Raw genomic sequence first — 13,402 nt, forward strand, 5'->3', positions numbered from 1 at the left:
TCCCTCGGCGCTGGTGACCTCTCCTCCCCCGCCGACGTCAGCTCCGGAGTGGAGTGAAATGCGCATGCGCGGCAAGATCTGCTCGCGCATTCAAACAGTCCATAGGAAAGCATTTCTCAATGCTTTCCTATAGACATTCTGCACGTCTGGATGACACCCACTAGAGGTTTGATTAACCCTGCTAAGTAAACATAGCAGCTTCTCTGAAACTGCTATGTTTACATCTGAAGGGTTAAAACCTGAGGGACCTGGCACCCAGACCACTTCATTGAGCTGAAGTGGTGTGGGTGACTATAGTGTCCCTTTAAATATAACTCTCATATAATACAGCATTCCTTTGGATGTGTATATTGTGAAGACCTGTGTATCAATGCATGTTTGTATTTGAGTCCGTGTGAATGCACTTGTGCATGTCTTGATGACTACATATGCTTTTTTGTATATAGTGTCAGTGTGAATGCATGTGACAGGTGACAGAGTGTGTGAGGGAGAGGGTGACAGGTGACAGAGTGTGTGAGGGAGAGGGTGACAGGTGGAAGAGTGTGGGAGGTGGTGACAGGTGGCAGAGTGAGGGGGTACCTGGAGGCAGAGTCAGGGAGGGAGGGGGTGACTAGTGACAGAATGAGGGAGGGGGTGACTGTCCCTCTTACTTTGTCATTAGTCACCACCTCCCTCCCTCACTCTGTCACCAGACATCCCCTCACTCACTCTGTCACTAGAGTGAGGGGGTGACTACTGACAGATTGAGGGAGGGGGTGACTAGTGACAGAGTGAGGGAGGGAAGGGGTGACTAGTGACAGAGTGAGTGAGGGGGTGACTAGTGACAGAGTAAGGGAGGGAGGGGTTGACTAGTGACAGAGGGAGGGGTGACTAGTGGCAGTGAGGGAGGGGGTGACACAGTGACAGAGGGAGGGGTGACTAGTGACAGAGGGAGGGGGTGACTAGTGACAGAGGGAGGGAGAAGTGACGAGTGACAGAGGGAGGGGTGACGAGTGACAGAGGGAGGGAGGGGTGACGAGTGACAGAGGGAGGGAGGAGTGACTAGTGACAGAGGGAGGGAGGGGGGTGACTAGTGACAGAGGAGGGGGTGACTAGTGACAGAGGGAGGGGTGACAAGTGACAGAGGGAGGGGTGACAGTGAGAGGGGGTGACAAGTGACAGGGGGAGGGGTGACAGTGACAGAGAGAGGGGGTGACTAGTGACGGGGGTGACTAGTGACAGAGGGAGGGGGGTGACTAGTGACACAGTGGGGGGTGAGTAGTGGCAAGGGAGGGGGGGTGAGTAGTGACACAGTGGGGGGGTGAGTAGTGGCAAGGGAGGGGGTGAGTAGTGGCAAGGGAGGGGGTGAGTAGTGACACAGTGGGGGGGTGAGTAGTGGCAAGGGAGGGGGGGTGAGTAGTGACACGGGGGGGTGGGGGTGATTAGTGCCTACCTGTCTCTCTGCTCCCTCTGGTCTCCCTAGCTGCTACTCCTTCCTCTCGCTGATCGGGCTGTGTGTGAGAGGAGAGTACAGGAAGTGATGTCACTTCCTGGCCCGCCTCTCCCCATCACACAGAGCCGCGTGGGACAGGAAGGAGGAGACCTTGCAGAGAGGAGGTGAAGCTGCCAGGTCTCATGAGAGGGGTGATTTATAGAGCGGTAGGTTGCTGGGGCCCTGCGCTCCATCAGGGGCCCCAGCAACCTAATAAAGGAAAATATATTTTTTTATTTATTTTGCCGTTCCAGTTGGAGAGATCTCTGATCTCTCCAGCTGGAGCATGGCTGTGCTGCCGGGCCCCTGGCTGTCTCGGGCCCTCGGTCCATGACCGATATGCCCGAGTGGTCAGTCCGCCCCTGATCAGAGAACATCATGATTGTTGATCTCACCATCAGCATATCGGGAAGCAGAGATGAGACCCCAGAGATCTAGAGATCTCTGCTCTGGATTACAGATACATTTAACAACTTTTTAAACTTTTTTTTCTACAAAAGGAGATTTCTTACCTGGTTCCTCATAGATGTGAGTGACATTATTCTCAATTAATACCTGATAGATCGAAGGATTTGGGATGGCGAAGGACTCGTTATAAGGTGGTTTGAAATGGTACTCTTGCTTTGTAGTATTGCCATCTCCAAAAGACCAGCTGAAAGTAACATTTTGAAAAAAAAAATTAAACAATTTTAATCCCATATACGATGAATGGTTGTAAAATTTTCAAGCTAGTCAAACCCTCTGATGGTCATTGAAATCTCACCTAAAAGTAGCTCCCACTGCAGAGTCCACGAGAATACTTGCCGACAGTTCTAGAGTGGAATTCTGAGTAGCCACTTCCAGGGATCCCCCGATTCCGATTTGTAGGTCATGCATTGGGTTCATCTTTTCTGCGGTGACTTTGTAATTCACTGAGGCATTGCTCACATGGTTTGAGGCTTGAAGCTGTGAAACGGAACAGGATTTTGAATTGGCAACAACTAAAAATTACGCAAAGCAAGGAAACCGACAGTAAATATTCTTCACACTCAAAGGGTTTTTATGCTTTATTTGCTAACTAGGATTTTACGGTTCATAGTAATATGAAGAAGCAAGAACGGGATATTCAGCTCAGGTGAGAATTGGACATGACTTGCATTTATTAATATAAAAGTAATAAGTAGAAGGTGACTATATAACTCTGATCAATCTGATTGAGATTATCACCTAAACATAGGGCAGGAGCTGTCCACACCACAGGGGTGCATGACCCCAGCAGCCACGAATGGATACCACACAGAGGAGAGAGTCACAGCAACTTACTACAAGTACGTTGGGTCAAAACAACCTAGTGGCCTGCCCCGTGCTCCTGTTGATGTTTACAGATTTTTTTTTTTTATACTAACTTTACAAACATCAATATGCGCTATGAAGTTTGAGGGCACCGGAATGAGGTATCATTCCATGTTTTTTGGAATAACCAGGTTCTGCATGGTGTAGGGCAGAATTCCATCAGAACTAGATCACTGCACAAGGGATGGAGGGGAAGAGATGGTCAGAAGAGAAACGGAACAAGAGCATAAATACCTCAGTGGGGAGGTAAGAGGAATAAAAAAAAAACTAAGGGAGGAGGACAAAAACACTAAAGGGATAAGAAAAAGCAGTTAATAAAATGGAAGAAATGCAACAAATTCACAAAGAGAATGGAAAAGATACAAAGAGGCCAAACAAATTCAAAAAGAAGGGGGTCGGGACAAAAAGACACATAAAAATAAACATGTGAAGAAAAAGGGAGGAGAGAGAAAAGGAAAAATAGAGAAGACAAGGGAGTATTAATCTATTAATAATAATGTGGGAGGAAAAGAACAGGTGGGTTTAAAAGGAGTAGATGGTGCTCGAAATCCTTTGTTTATACTGCGCCTCAATAAAATAAATAACTATAAAAATCAGAAAATCAGTAATGTCCAACACATCAAGACATCCCTGCACCCCGAAATCAAGCCTTCCTTTGATCTATAGGGGGTGGTCAAGGAACACAGGGAGATCTGGAGTGATGTGATGTCACCAAACCGTCACTGAGTAATGTGCAATTGTGCGCCAGACACAAAAAAGACTGTTAATGCAATAAAAAGGCAAAAAAAAAAAGAGAGAGAGAGAGAGAGAAAAAAAATAAATAAAGTTAAATTTTTTTGACACTGCACTTCTGAAAATTTAAAAAAGTTAAAGGAATTTAGACACTATGTCTAGGAGGGGAATGTGTAAAATAAAAATACTAAAGTTTAGTTCAAAGGACAAACATCCACATACCGTGAGCTTGTATGCATCAGCGTTGCGGTAGAGAACATTGAAGACCGCATCGTAGTACGTGAACGAGGCTGTGTCGTCTACCATCCATTTGAAGACAATATCTGAACCAGCCTCTACTGATGCCACATAGTTCTGCGAGAAAAAAATAAGATACAGTGACCCACAAGCTTTGACAATTAACTCAAGATGGCACAAAATAAAAGGGACAAAGATCTATGTGAGATTTGCATTGAAGACGTTTAATTGTTCATTATGGGGAGCCATCATAATAGGATTTTGCAGAACCAGTTTTGTATACATGAACTAAACGCAGTAATTGTGAAGACTTTACCAAAGAATTTCACATTTTAGGTCACAGCAGCTATTCCGAAAATTTTGATGATAAAAATCTGATATTTTTCTTTCTTGGCTAATTTGGATTTAAATCTCCAAGTCAATTCTACACAATTCACGGCTTAGTGGATAACTTTGAATAACAGAATCATTCGAGAATATCTTTTCCTACACTTGGACAGATAGACCTTTTGCTCAGAGTAGGAATCTCACACTGGAAGAAAATTAACATTCAAACGGACAAATAAAATGTTCTATTATATTATTATTATTTTTTTCTTTTTATTTGAATTTCATCAAATGTGAGGTTGCTCTGGCAAAGCCTGGCATCCGATGCAAATTCCAAATGTACCATCATTCACTGCTAATAGCTAATGAACAAGCAAGCACAAATGGGAATCATGGCAGAACACTGCAGGGTGCCAACTCTTAAGCAGTTCATCTTGGGTAAACTGAATATGCTACTTCTACCTAAAACCAAGGTTATTTTCCAGTTTTAAGAATTTAGGGAAATATAACATACCACAACTGTGTTGAGTAAAACTCTTGGCTGGGGGAAAGGATTAGCTGCCAGTCCTCTGATAGGCTCTTCCATTTTCACCGGGACGGTTATGTTCTGCCAATTAATGGCATTCTGCACTACAATAAGAACATCCACAACTCCCCTATCGAGCCCATCCAAGCGCATCTCTGAGAACCAAACATCTTCTCCCTCTGCACACTTTGAAGTCAGAGCAGCAACAGCTGGAGGACATGTCCGTTGAAAACCCCAACTCTGATTACCACCAACCCATGAAGCCGTGGCATTTGATCCCGAAAGGATTTTAAGGATCAGGACAGTGTTATCAGTGGGTATATAAATTATACCCTCCTGCGGTGGCGGGTAGATCACACTTAAACCTGAAATGGGTGACACTACAGAAATGCTACAAGATCTCTCAGCTTTAAATAGCCGGTTACTAAAATGTGCCGTCACGGTATGTTGTCCAGGAGTCTTCAAACCAAAATTTGTGGTTTGGATAAACAGAGGAGAAGTTTCTTCAGTGGTGCCAACGACTCTGACTGAGCAGAACGTGCAGCTCTCCTGGTTTTCTTTGCTTGAATCACCTTCAGATGTTTGATTGCTCCAGACACCATTCAGAATACTTTCTGGGACGGAAGACGTCCAATCAGGATGTTGGAGAACATTGCAACATAGATCGAAAGAACTGCAAGAGAGTAGATCCTCATCAGGGTAATCGTGCTGGATGAGGAGGAGGTGATCAGGTTGAACAAGAATTCGTACATCTTCGAAAAGTGCCTTCAAAAAAATAAAAATCAGCTTAGTTTTTAATCCGTATACAGTGAAACATTTTGCGAAATACTGAACGATATCTGTCGAGAGGTTGAGTTATCTTTATAAATCTTTCTCTTCTAGATGGCACACAATGCTCAACTGGGGATTCTATAAAATATGGACCATGGGCAGCATTTTTGGGAGAGTTTCAGCTGATCAAGGATGGTCATATAATATAATACTTCAACTTCTCCTTATTTATCCTACAGCTTAGACAAATCTATACAAATGAAAATGATTCACTCAATCTAAATTCACTTAATCATCTGATATTAATTCTTACTTGAACATTTCCATAAAAAGAATATAACAAATTCTTTAACCCCTTAAGGACCAAACTTCTGGAATAAAAGGGAATCATGACATGTCACACATGTCGTGTCCTTAAGGGGTTAAACAATACGCTTGCAGTCAGGCCTCTGCAACTATATCAAATTGTATCTGTGTGACAGATAATGCTTGCTAGACCTTCATGAAGCTATAGAAAACTGGTATATGGTGCGTACGCCACATAATTTCTCATAACCTCTGGCAGGCTCCCGCATATATTTCTATGAGAGAGCCTTTGTTACTGGCACCCAAAAGATGAATTAAATAATAATGGAACTATTAAGCAAGCTGAATACAACATACAAGTATCTGGTAACAAATATTTTAATCTTTGTTGATATCTCAACATCCCGTCGTTAAAATTGTAAAGCACTGTGAAATATGATGGCACTACATAAATGCTAAATATTAAAAAAGCAATAAAAATTAGGATGTGAGGCCTTAAAATACTACACATGCATATCCATTCCTTCCATAAAAAATAGAGACAATAGTTTAATTACCAAATAATGCGCTGGGCTCCCAGGTTGGACAACAAAGAGAGATTCTGTCAGTAAGGAAAAGCTGTAATGGCTCTGATTGGACAGAGGAGATAAGGTTGTTGCTTCTAAAGTTTCATTATTGGGGAGGCACCCACTCGCCTCCGGAAGGCTGCTGTTAGTATAATTCGACCAATCTATACCATCATCACAGTCCAGAACAGTCTCATTGTCAGAAAGATTGACAGGCAAGGAAGTCCGATTCTTTGGCACCTCATCTGAAAGAAAAAGAAAAAAAAAAGACTTAACGTAAATAAAATAAAAAGCCAGAATTGCTTAACTGCTAGTTGTGGTGGATAGATGCGAGAAAATTGTATAAATGCTCAGAGTTGTTTTGTCTGTCTAATAAAAGGACCATGACATGAAATAAATAAAATACATACAGCACTCGCCTCAAATAACCCTGCAACATATCTCCTGTATGACCATTAAAGGGACCGTCTAAGCGCCAAAATCAAGACATCTTTATGAAGTGGTTTTGGGCCATATACGTCATCCCTGCTAATGAAAACCATGCCATTCCCGTGAAACGTCACTGTTTACATTTTGCAGTTTCCACACCTGCCTGTAGCTGTCAGACAGACAGGTAGTTAATAGTGATACAGAAAATATATAAAATTGGTGAGAGCACTCAGAATAAGACAACTTTACCCAAACTTGGTCAGTCAATCTAAAATGTTAAAACAAAAAGAAAGACATAGGGTAATATTGTTAACATTAAGTTATAATGCAGTAAGTAATGGTCTCACTCACATATCCAGAGCCACTTAAAAGTTGGCTCAAACTTCAGGCCTGTAAGCAGTGGAAATCAGGACTTAGCATAGGAACCTCAGAGAATAAGAATAAGGACTTAGCATAGGAACCTCACGCCCCCTGGATCTCGTGTCCAGGCTCTCAGACACAGCACCCTATGTCTTTCTTTTTGTTTTAACATTTTAGATTGACTGACCAAGTTTGGATAAAGTTGTCTTATTCTGAGTGCTCTCACCAATTTTATATATTTTCTGTATCACTTGTTGTTTCTTGTGGCGGTGTGGCCCACAGAGGTGATTGTAGCACCATTCTATTTTAGGGAGTTTTTACTCATCTTTTATTGCCTAGGTAGTTACTAGGTGTTTTGAAATAGATTTAGTTATTGAGTCTATTTGAGTAAGTATGTTGACACGAGACACTGAGTGCGTACTATGCTTCTCTGTGTGAAGCGATGGATTCAGTGCTTCTCATAGCAAAGCATTGCCCATCTAATTAAAAAACACATATTAAGGTTATGTATAAAGTGTGGTGCAAAGTATTATGGTGGAGACATCACCATGGAAACCAATGGAACCAGCAGGCACATTCCATTGATCACTCATCCTTTTCACCATTTTCAGAACACAACACTTTTTATACATAATCCCCATTGTTTTGTAAGATTAAAATGTTACTTGTGCTGTACAAATAATAAAACAAAAATAATAAATATCACCTATGATCGCTGACCATTGCAGACTTACTTTGCTCCTCTTCCTTTGCGAACACCTGAAACCGCATCTGGATCGGTCTCTGCAAATCTTGAGTAACAAACTCCAGCGCAGACAGGTAGACGGCCTGTGTAAACCGCAATCCATGGAAAGCAAGTAGCTAATACGAAATACAGGAGTGTGATCAATCAGCAAACAAAAAAAGACAACGGACACATAGCAACTTTATTGGCTATTCACTGCTGGAAGTTTACGTCACTTACCCACTTTCATCACAACTAGATAGCTAACTGAAAGTTAGCTATTGGTTGTGCTCAAAGTATGTAAATTGGTAAACTCTCCCAGTGCAGTTCGAATGGCGTAGGTGTGTGTATCTCACTGCTAAAGAAAATTTTTAAGCATGTAAGGAATTTCTTCTCTGGATGCCAGAGCACGCATGCCCACGACTGCTATCAATTTACAGAGCAGTGCCATTCATCATAAGTGATGAATGAAACTGCTCCTGGGGATAAACTACTTGGACCAGCAGAGATTTATGGGATAAGAGTTTTTTCCTTGTTATGGAAGACCGGAATCACTAAGCAGATCACTGAAAGGAACCTTCAATGTGAGTATAGTTTTCATTATTTCACAATATATCTTCTATATCAGGAAAGGCAAATCCTAAGATGTTGTAGAACTCCCAACTTCCACTGTGCTTGGCATGCGTTTAGAATAACAACGTATCGTGGAAGCTGTAGTTTTAAAACATCTGGGGATCGACCTTTTGGGCACCCCTGATCTATAATTATAAATACATTAAATACATGGGGTCATTGGTATCCACTAGTTTATCTTTAATGCAGAAAAAGGTGATCAGGACGCTAGATAAATCAATAAGCGTGTCTGCAAAATGTATGGTTTTATTTATTTTTATCGCATACAACACTTCTCCTCGAAGCTACAAATCCGTGAATTTATCAATATATTGAGTGTTTACCGAAGTCAAGGTAGATCTCCAGATTGGGTAAAAATACAACTCCCATGATGCTTTGCCAGACTTAAGACTGACACACATCATAAAAGTGGTCGTTCTACCAGAGCTGATCATATCAAGTTTGGCCACTCCTGCTGTAGACTGTAAGAGACGGTATCAAGGTGCCTGTGTACCCAATCCAAACATACACTCAATGGGCGGAATGCAGGCAGAAATCGTTCCATTAATGGCTTAATGGCTGCATAACGTTGATCAATTGAATGTTTTTAAATAATTCATTCTAAGTCAGTGATATTTAGTGTAAACATAAAGCTAGACATACAAGTCTATCGAATCCCGAGTGTGTCAATTACACCATGCGCTACTTTAGCTTTTGTATCCGATTGGAGGACACCTTACCCCCATACTTAATGTATCGGCTTAATATTTCTTCATACATACCTTAACACCACCATTAGGAGACATCACGCTTTCTGTTCTTGTCAGGGATTTCAAAGGCCATTTGGTGTCAAAAACTGGTGATCCTACCACAAAGTATTGAGCCGAGAGAGGAATAACTGCAAGAAAACGTACATTGTATAATGTGGAGTTATCATATTAACTAGATCCCTACATTACATTGAAATTGAAGTTGGAGCACTACTGCACCAATACATAATTATGTGAAGTTTGACTACGAGGCTCAAGGAAAGTCTACTGTCAGAAATCTGTAAAAAATTGTAGACTTTTTGAGAATCCTAGAGCCTTAATACTGTCCCTTGTTGCTTATTCTTTCAATTTTCACAATAAACACAACATTATTACACACATATTGTTGCTTTACATGTGTAGGGATTATTTAAAAGCATGGGTTTTTCATTTCCTGGTTTCATATGCCAAAATGTCAATTCGCGGTGTCTGCTGTGTAAATTGATTGATGGTCGAGAGAGGACTAAAGTCAAAAGGAGTAGGGCTTCTTTTTCCAAAAGAAAAATAGAATTACTTTAAAAATGTGGTCAATGAATCTCATTATGGGAAAACAGATCCGTTTTTAATCCGTGTCTGTCCACCCCTGACAGTGCCTGTGAGTTCATTATCACACTCACCTGATGGCTTGTATTCACACACATAGCTGTGTTTGGCACTACACAGGTCAATGTTACAGACACCCGAGGGCCCCATCCTCACACAACGATCAGCCTGTGACGGCTCTGGTTCCCCCGGGAGATGGTTTTGGCAGTTTTTCAGATCAAGAGCCTCATCGCTGCTGGAATTCTTGAAGCCAATCCAGACCTCTAGGCCACTTCAACGGGAAATGGGGAGAGAACTACAGTTAGTACCCAGTTAGTCAATAATAGGACAAGGGAGCTACAGTTGGTAAAATGTACAATATAATAAAATGATTTATTAGGAATCAGCATTATTCCACAGTCTTTTCCCTAAAATAAGACCAGGTCTTATATTAACTCCCCCTCCCCCCGAAAAACGCACTAGGGCTTATTTTCGGGATATGTCTTATTTTGCGGAAAACGTTAGCAAGCATGTGCTAGAAAGCAGGTCTAACATTTGGGTGAATTACCCGAACATAGATTATCGGGATTCCATGCCCTAGTGAACTGATCTATGTTCGGGGAAACTTTACCAAACATAGATTAGTTTACTCGCGAATGGAATCCCGATAAGCTATGTTCGGGGAAAATTCTGCGAACATAGATTAGCGAACTAGCAACTAGGGCTTATTTTCAGGGTAGGGCCCATATTATGAGCATCCTCTGAAAACAAGCTAGGGCTTATTTTCGGGGGATGTCTTATTTTGATTAACAGATAATTACTTACAGATAACAGATAGGAGAGACAATGGATCAACCCCCATATAAAATGGCACAGACTGTTCCTAAAAAATACATTGATTGCTTGGAAGGAACACCCAGTCTAGTAGAAAAGAGAAGGTGAGTGCCCTTAAAATGTAACTTTTATTAGTAATTATAAAATTAGAGTCTGAATGTCCTAAATAGGAATTCTATTCATAAGTAGTAATGTGTACAAAATGCCAACGTATTTAAAAATCACATATACATGACTTATCAATGGAGAAATGATAAAGTATAATGGACAAGTTCCCAGGCTGAAATAGGTAATATTAACGAACATATGTAATTCTACCAGCTGGTATCTTACCGAGCATGTACCCTTCTGTATATACTTTAGTTCATTTATTTATTTTTCCATTATCAAGCTATTCATTATTTTTTTATATATACTTTGGTTTACTTTAACTTTTTAGCTTGCTATTTCCCTATTTGATATAGGTGTATTAGTATTTACACTTCTTCCTGTGGCAAGCAATAATCGCTAGACTTTATGGACTACCACATGCTCGGTAAGATACCAGCTGGTAGAATTACATATGTTCGTTAATATTACCTATTTCAGCCTGGGAACTTGTCCATTATACTTTATCATTTCTCCATTGATAAGTCATGTATATGTGATTTTTAAATACGTTGGCATTTTGTACACATTACTACTTATGAATAGAATTCCTATTTAGGACATTCAGACTCTAATTTTATAATTACTAATAAAAGTTACATTTTAAGGGCACTCACCTTCTCTTTTCTACTAACTTCTTTAGTTTCTGGGTTAACCCCAATACGAGTACCCCTTAAGCTTCCTCTTTCTCGCATTACTTTTTGAGTACCCAGTCTATATTGAAGATGGGTGGCTCAACGTGTGGGTTAAATCAGATGATGCCAAATTGTAGTTTAGTACCTGCAAAAATTTAGTCTTGAGAGGACGTGTCTAGCCGTCGAAGAAGATGGCCGCACAATCTAGCAACTCCTCGTGGCACCCACGAAAAACTCCTAAATACATTGCACCTCTCCAAGCAAATCGCTGCAAATGGGCCATGCAAAGAGGCCGACACAAGCCGCCAGTACCCCAAAAACCGCCAGGATCCGATGGAGAGCCGTTCATCCGCTCCTTTCTCACATCGATGCAAGACCTGGCATCGCAGCGGGAGACTGAGGCCGCAAGTCCTACTCCTGATTCCCTCCCATCTACCCCAGCGAGGTTCTCGCCGATGCCCTCCCTCTCATTGGAGTCTCCAGTGATGCTTGAAGGGGAACTGCGGGCCATCATCCCCAGCCTACTCACCAAGGCGGACTTCGAGGCCCTGTCTGACAGACCTTGCTAACATTGATGCCAGGTTGTTGGTGACTGAAGCAGAATCCAAGTCACTCCTCACGAATCTTGAACAGACTATGACAGCGGTAACGGAGTGTGCAGCGGACATAGCCTGTCTGACTACCTGGGTGGACGATCTAAACAACCGCGGCCCCAAACTGAATCTACGCATCTGAGGGGTGAGAGAAAATATTGCTGAACAGCTGAGAACAATATTTAGCCAGGAACTGGGTGGCTAACAACTGCCCCGTCTGGGCCTAGTGAGAGCCCACCGAGTGCTGCAACCACCACCTGCGCCGGGCGAGCAACCCAGAGACATTGTGTGCTGCCTGTAGAACGATCAGTTGAAGGAAGATGTCCTGCGCAAAGCCCGTCGCATGTGCCCACTTCGCCTGGAAGGTCAAACTATTACCATCTATCAAGACCTATCCCGCTACACCCTGCAGGCCAGAAGAGCCCTACACCCTGTCACATCACCTTTACAAACAGCAGGTATCCAGTACCGCTGGGGATATCCCTTTTCCCGTTAGGAACACCGAGGAAACCCTGATGGTGTGGAAGTCAGACGATGTCCCCGGATTCATGCGCTCCCTGGGACTCCTGCCAGCTCCGGTCCCCAACTGGCTAGCAAACTTGTTCCTCCAGCAGTCTTACGGGCCCCAGCAGCCACCCGGACGGGACATGGGCCACGTTAGGCCACTACCGCAACGCTACCCAGCAAGGCGCCCTGGCCAAGCCAGGCCTGAGGAGTAGATCTACTACACACCGCAGTGCTCGATGCCCGTTGGAGTGGGGGATCAGCTCATTAGCTCAGATGAACGAGGGAAGGACACGAGGGAACTCGAAGACCTAAAAGTCACAACACCGAAAGACAAGGACAGATATACAGAGATGGCTTCACTGGCTACGCCACACCTCGGCTGACTTCGAACAACTCCTGACCAACACATGAACAGCTGGAGGCGGACGTGAGGCACTCGGACCCCCCCATCCCCTGCCGGACCTAACACAGCCAATCTAGAACCACGAGTGTCTGACCACGGCTCAATATCAACCGACTACGTAGAGCCAACCCGAGTGGAGGGCCATAAAAATGTACCACCACGCTCCACACAAGCAGAGGAGCAGATCACATGCTAACATCATAGCACTAAATCATCTGAGACCCCAGGGAACTAACATAAGACACACAAAGGCCCCGAAAGACCCTGGATGTGCGGACAATACGGCACCTCTCTCAGTACTCCCATACCAGCACTCAGCTATCGACAGCAAGAGTTAACACCTTTCATTAGATGAGCAAGTGGTGGGTCTAATCACAAGAGGCACACAGAGAAGGGTAATGACAAAACGCAGAGAAAGGTTAGAAACATGGTATTCCAGCAACTGTTTTTCATATATACTGCACTATTTATGCTCCTTCCCCTGCGTGGGAAAACTGTCACTTCGATAACTGTTACAGAAGACCTCTGCGCAGGTCAGTCACCTGTAATGATATGCTAA

At 42.9% G+C, this 13,402-nt stretch overlaps 1 protein-coding gene across 1 annotated transcript in view; it reads right to left on the minus strand.

Annotated features, from left to right (window-relative positions):
• Positions 1-13,402, minus strand: part of PKD1 (polycystin 1, transient receptor potential channel interacting) — a 132,868-nt gene that overhangs the window by 46,738 nt on the left and 72,728 nt on the right. The window contains exons 6-13 of the mRNA XM_063430475.1: positions 9,820-10,016; positions 9,176-9,291; positions 7,792-7,918; positions 6,260-6,513; positions 4,614-5,390; positions 3,758-3,889; positions 2,235-2,416; positions 1,984-2,123 (exon numbers count right to left, since the gene is read on the minus strand). Of these exons, the coding sequence (XP_063286545.1) occupies positions 1,984-2,123; positions 2,235-2,416; positions 3,758-3,889; positions 4,614-5,390; positions 6,260-6,513; positions 7,792-7,918; positions 9,176-9,291; positions 9,820-10,016 (1,925 nt within the window). The remainder of the gene's footprint in view (positions 1-1,983; positions 2,124-2,234; positions 2,417-3,757; positions 3,890-4,613; positions 5,391-6,259; positions 6,514-7,791; positions 7,919-9,175; positions 9,292-9,819; positions 10,017-13,402) is intronic.

This window comes from Pelobates fuscus, chromosome 8 (assembly GCF_036172605.1).
Source record: "Pelobates fuscus isolate aPelFus1 chromosome 8, aPelFus1.pri, whole genome shotgun sequence".
NCBI lineage: Eukaryota > Metazoa > Chordata > Amphibia > Anura > Pelobatidae > Pelobates > Pelobates fuscus.